General features: G+C 33.9%; 1 protein-coding gene across 1 annotated transcript; it reads right to left on the bottom strand.

The window, feature by feature from the left end:
* Nucleotides 1–4855: 4855 nt before the first annotated feature.
* Nucleotides 4856–6186, bottom strand: LOC133332363 (cytochrome c oxidase assembly protein COX11, mitochondrial-like). The gene is made up of 3 exons (XM_061540767.1): nucleotides 5944–6186; nucleotides 5565–5888; nucleotides 4856–5017 (listed from the first exon to the last, which is right to left on the bottom strand). Exons 1-3 carry the CDS (start codon nucleotides 6184–6186, stop codon nucleotides 4856–4858), a joined length of 729 nt encoding a protein of 242 aa, XP_061396751.1.
* Nucleotides 6187–6351: the final 165 nt, after the last annotated feature.

The following is a 6351-nucleotide window of genomic DNA, read 5'->3' as shown; positions in this document are numbered from 1 at the left end:
TTCAATTTGATAAGATGATGAAAACGTGCTTCGGGCCAATCCAATACCGACTTTTCGTTTTCAAAACTTGTCTCCGTGTCATTGAATACTTTGTCCACGCTGTGATATTGGCGTTTCACATTTTTCAACCATGTTTCTAAAATTTCCACGCTGGCATCTGTATTGTGATCGGAACGAATCCTGTAATGAGATATAGGGGAGACATGCAATTAGTTAAATGTTTGAAATAATATTAGGCAAAAAATTGCAAATTAAATAATTTTAGAAATTTAAAATATTTGAGAAATGTAAAATATTTAAAAAATTTTTATATTTTACAGATTTTAGAAAAGTTTTTGTTTCCAAGTTCAAATATTTTGGAAAATTTTGAATATCTTCGAAATTTTAAATACTTTAACAATTTTAAGTATTTTTGAAAATTATTTTCTAATTTGTGAAATATTTTAAATTTGTAAAATTTCTTAAATATCTTAATTTCTAAAATATTTTTAATTTCCAAAATATTTAAAATTTCCAAAATATTTAAAATTTGTAAAACATCTTAATTTCTAAAATATTTAAAATTTCTAAAATATTTAAAATTTCCAAAATATTTAAAATTTCTAATATATTTAGAATTTTTCAAATTTTTAATATATAATAGATATTTTAAATATTTTGGAAATTTTAAAAATTTTGAAAATTTAAAATATTTTTGAAATTTAATATATTTTGAAAATTTTAAATATTTAAGAAATTTAAAATATTTTACAAATTTTAATATTTTTATATATATTAAAAATATTTCATATATGAAAATAATGTCCCTAAAGTAATCAGATTGTCACTGGGCTCTACAAATTCAGACATGCGGGACTATCATCTATAGATAAGCTTAGATCAATTGGGTCATACTCCTAGGGTTATTTATCAAATTGAAAAATACAACTTCCGACTAAGAAGGATCATAAGATTGTAATAAACCCCTGTGTACTTAATATATCCAAAAATTCCCGAAAAAAGGTTTGGCCCATTTTTATATTGCTCAGTTTCATCGCTCGTTAGAAGCGGTTTCGGTTGTATCTTCAAATGTGTACGGCTATTAGAATACCCCGATTATCTAAACACTTTCAAATCTTCTATGCTCACTGCTCTTCTGTTGAACCACATTGTGGTTAAATGATGCTGGCATATGTTCTGCTTATGGAATTACAGAAACCATAAAAAATTCCTAAGCAATAAAATTCCAACACATTGATATTTTGGATACTGGAGTGTCATCTATAAAACAGAACGATCGCTCTGAAACTCAAAATACCATATCCTTAACTAACATGCAGTGTTGGATCTATCCCCCATATACCTTTAAGATACACCAAACAAATATTATAAAAATAAATTAAAATAAAAAAGTATTTCAAACTTACCACAATGCAATGCGATCCTTGGGATAATCCAATTGATCCAAATAGGTAAGAAACAGCGGCAGGACATGAGCCTTATTACGCACCAGCAAGGCTATCAATACTTTGGGTGGCGATTCACCCAAATCTTGGGCAGCAGATGGGCAATACGTTGCACCGATTCGGGTGGTGTCTTACCGTATGTGCCGGTCCATAGACCACAACAACATCCGGTTATGAGAAAAAATATCCACACAGTTTTCATTTTAATAAAAATTCTGTTTTTTTGTTTAGATTATAGGGATGTGTGAATGGGAGGAGTGTGTGTTTGTGTTTGCGCGGCTACGGTGCGGGTGTGTACCAGAAACTGTGTCTGGTTGTGCCGCTGGTTACTGAACAACTGATACTGAATGAATATTATCCGTGCGCTACATGAGTTTTTTGTTTTTCTTTTCTGAAAAACTATCTCTTCGTTTTTGTTTTGTTGAGCCATCAATTCTATTTGGCGCCAACTAATCCACGCATACTTTTTCTTTACAATATTCCATTGAATTAGTATGATGAAGCTTATCTCCTCCTTCTTTTTCTTCCTCCCCTCCACTATCACATAACAAACAATTTAATTTTTTCAATAAAACTTTGTTCCAATTGCATTCACTTCGTGTTTATGTCAACGCCGGCAACTGTTATATTGTGCCGGCGTCATTCTTCACGTAAAACGTAAACATATGGCAACGGGCAATGAAACAGTGATACTTAAATAGATACGTCAATAAAATGGCAGAAAACAATGCCTGTTATGTATTTAACGGAAAATTTAGTAAATATTTGAATTAAATTGTATTAAAATGAGATTTAATTAAATATTTGACATTTTATTATGTCAACACCGTCATCTATTGTATTGTGCCGGCGTCATTCTCAACCAAAAACATAAACATATGCAAACCGACAATGAAACAGTGATACTGAAGTGAATACGCATTTAAAATGGCAGAAAACAATGCAATTCAATGAGTTAACGGAAAATTTAATAAAAAATGGACTTAAATTGTGTTACAATGGGAATTAATTAAATATTTAAACTATTATTGTCATAAAATTTATAAATTTTAATAAACATATTTTATATTTATTATTTATCAAATATATGAAAAACAGTTAAATATGTCACCGAAGAAGTGGCTTAGCTATCATTTATATTTTATTCTGAAGGAGTTTTTTATACTCTATTAATTAATGTTGCTGACATTTAGCCATTCTTTGAATCATACATAGGCCAGACAGGGGGAATTTGGCGAACTGAAAATATTAAATCGCTTCTGAAATGGCCTGCGACTTAATAATTAAAAAAGGGGATGATTATAATACCCCTGTAAGGGAAATATAATGTGTTTGACCTCTTAGTAGATAGTAGTACTGTGTATGTTCCAGCCATGTGGGTCATCTGGAGCTTTCTTTTGTTTATTAATAAGGCCATTCTTCTGTTTATTAATAAGGTCATCCAGGGAGACTAGCTGGATATCAGCTGATTCTCAAGTTTGCTGTCAAAAACCATTATGAATTGTGAATTGACTTCCATTATAAAAACGAAAACAAAGTAAAAAAAAATTGACTTTATATTAAAAAAACAGCTGACTTTTGGTTGCTGGGTGACCCTATTAATAGATCTTGTGTGGGGAAGACAGTGAAACGCTGGAATATTTCCTGTGCCATTGTCCAGCATTTATATCCCTTCAGAGACAATTCTTGGGAAATGACACTCTTCACGGACTAACCGATGTGAGGGGGTGTGAATGGAGAAGATTGAAGGAGTTCGCAAAAAACACGGAATTCCTAGATTCATAGAAGAATCAAAACCAAATGTTGTTAATATAAACTTTCATTAATTCTTGACTTTCTGCGCATTTCTAGACCCCACAACAGGCCTCAAATGGCTTATGTGTATGTCCTTCTCATGTTGGACATGTTGTGGTATCATCCATCCCTCTTTTCAACCTAACCTAATAGATCTTGATATGTAGACCACTGCAGTTAATTTGATAAATCTCTTTTGAAATTCTATGCATCTTATAGTATGTTTACATTGTACCGGATTCATTTAATCCAGTAGAAAAATTATCATTATTTATTCACGTTTTAGGTTAACGGAACCCCATATATTCGATATTTTGAATATCTTGGACACCTTTTGCCAACGAAATGGTTGTTATTTTATATTTTAGGTTCTCATTGGGCTGTAAATCTCCCTACTAAAAACGATCAATACTCGGTCCACGATCAAGTTGAGTTCCCATATGGAGCTACCATCAATTTTTGGTGTTATGCGGTTTTCGGAAAAGTTTTTGAGGCTGTAATTACATATTTTTTAATCTTATTTGATGGTAAATCTTCCCACCAAAAGTTGTCAATATTGGTCCACGTTTTCCTATAGTCCCCATACAAAGGTACCCACCAATTTACGATATTTTGGATATTGTGGGAACGTTTTTCAACCGACAAGGTTCTTATTCAATATTTGGTTTTCTTAATCGGTGTTAAATTTTCGGTCTACGTTTTGTTATAGCCTCTCCATAGAGGTGCCCCCAAAAATTTCGATATTTTAAAAACTTGTTTTTTAAAGAAAAGGGGTCTATTGTGTTCTCATTAGGTAGCATATCTTCCTACCAAAAATTATGAATATTGAACCAAGTTTCAGTTTAGCCCCCCTATATCGGTGACCCCAATTTCTGTATTTTTAAGATTTTGGTCTCGATTTTCAACATAATTGGCTGTAAATTAATATTTTTAGTTCTCATTGAGTGGAAAATCTTGCTACCAAAAATTATGGATATCGGTCGAAGTTTCCTTATAGCCCTTAGGTGGAGATTTTGGGATCGTTATTCAACCGATTAAGCTGTATTTTGATATTTTGGTTTCTCATTACTACCAACAATTATGAATATTGGCCCATGTTCCAAGGCAGTCCCCATAAAGCGGTGGACCCAATTTCCGAGTTTTTTAAGATTTTGGTCTCGTTTTTCATCACAATTGGCTGTAACTTAGTATTTTGAGTTCTCATTGGGTTGAAAATCTTCCTACCGAAAATGATCGATAAAGGTGCCCCTGAATATTCGGTATTGTGGAGATTTTAGTCACGTTTCAACCGATTTGGCTGTAATTTTATATGTTGGGTTCTCAATATATAGCAAAATTTCCTATGAAAAAATTTCGATATTGGTTCTCTTTTAAGCCTAGTCCCAAATATAACAATACTTCCCAAATTTCGATGCTTGGCTGTAATTTGATATTTTGGGTTCTCAGTAGATATCAAATCTTCCTGTCAAAAATCATCATTATTGGTCGACTTTTTAGAGTGGCCCCAAATTAGGGTTTCCATATATCGTTTTGTTCGATTTCATAACTCAAATTTTGTTCACAACAATTTCAAAAATTTATTTACAATTATTAAATAACAAACAATTAAATTAGGTTCACGCTGCCGCTGTATGGGGTTTTGCATAGGCGGGGAAATTTAATTTCAAACCTTCTCTAGCCTCAAAGAAGGTATAGGACAACGTAATGCTATCGACATTTTCCAATTTCGGATCTTTGACATACTCAGGGTCAATGTAGAAGAAGACAGGCATGTCGACCTAAAATATATAATAGAAAAATATGTGAAAATATAGAATTCGACATAAGTTGAATATAGGAGCTGGGGACTCGGATCGATCTGATTACGTCAGAGTAGGAGGGGGAGTCAATAATTCTCCCCAAATATATGGCACAGAAAAAATCTTAACTTATATTTATTAAAAGTCATTATAATTTTTTACCAACGGTAGGTCAGGTCGTAGACCAAGTAGAAGACAACTTCTTGGAACGTCAATAATTCTCCCCAAATATATGGCACAGTAAAAATCTTAACTTATATTTATTAAAAGTCATTATAAATTTTTACCAACGGTAGGTCAGGTCGTAGACCAAGTAGAAGACAACTTCTTGGAACGTGGCCTTTCAAATTGGAGGAGATGCGTACAAGACCGACGCGCTTGGAAATCTTGTTTAAGCTCGGGTTATGGAACAACCGTTCTGTAATAAGCCAGCTAAGTAAGTAAGGTCAGATCGTTCCCAGTCCAAGCTCCCACATTCAACTTGTTCCCAAAAATCCCTGTAATTAATTCCGAATATAAAACCCACCTCCTCGTGTGGATTCAATTGCTGCTCCTCGAAACAAAAACATTGTATCTTATTAAAATATGCTCCCGCCTCAAATGGCACCACATTATAGGTACTTATACCAATGACCGGATGATCTGTAGGATTTTTCGCTGTATAAAATGCTAAAGCTGTCTCACCCGGAGCCACTTTAATTTCATATTGTTGGGGACGGAAATTCCAACGCATTGAGGAGGCCACATCGGCATTGAAACGGACCTTGATAATGCGATCTTTAACCTTTTCCATGGTTTCGACTTTTTCGGCATCGTGACCCTGACTGGTGGTGCCACCATAACTGTAGGCCTACAAAAGGAAAGGGAATATTTTATAACGATTCTCCTTGAAATGAATTCATTACCTGACAAAACATTCGGTATAGTGGCACGGCGGCATAACTTAAACCCACAATTAAAACACCTCCCGCAGTGACATAGTAAAGTGTGGACCTTAAATTTGTTTTCCTTATCGACTCAGCTCCCGGTCCTCCACCGCCTGTTCGTTGTGATGGTCGTGGTGTTTGCAGCGAATATGAACGGGGTGTTGTGGTTTTTACACTGGAGCGCAGACATTTTGAACTTAGCTGACCTATAAAGCGTAACATTTTATTTAATCTCTGCTGGAAGTGGGTTTAAAAGGGTCTCTTTTTCCCGAGGAGTCTGTCGTTCCTGAACGTAGTGGTGGTTCAAAGGAACTATTCATGCAATTGAACCAATTTTGTAATCATTGCGAGGTTAGAACAGCTGTTAAGTGTTACGAAAGGGGTGGG

Source organism: Musca vetustissima, unplaced genomic scaffold (assembly GCF_032173495.1).
Source record: "Musca vetustissima isolate MV318-11 ecotype Yass unplaced genomic scaffold, APGP_CSIRO_Mvet_v1 utg82411, whole genome shotgun sequence".
NCBI lineage: Eukaryota > Metazoa > Arthropoda > Insecta > Diptera > Muscidae > Musca > Musca vetustissima.
Note: the sequence above shows the minus strand (reverse complement) of the source record. Positions and strands in the feature narration are given on the sequence as shown.

Coding starts and splice junctions, on each gene's coding strand:
- LOC133332363 (XM_061540767.1), bottom strand. CDS start 6,186: ATGTTACGCTTTATAGGTCAGCTAAGTTCAAAATGTCTGCGCTCCAGT. Junction 5,889..5,943: donor TATACCGAATGTTTTGTCAG/GTAATGAATTCA, acceptor TTCCTTTTGTAG/GCCTACAGTTATGGTGGCAC. Junction 5,018..5,564: donor AATTGAATCCACACGAGGAG/GTGGGTTTTATA, acceptor TATATATTTTAG/GTCGACATGCCTGTCTTCTT.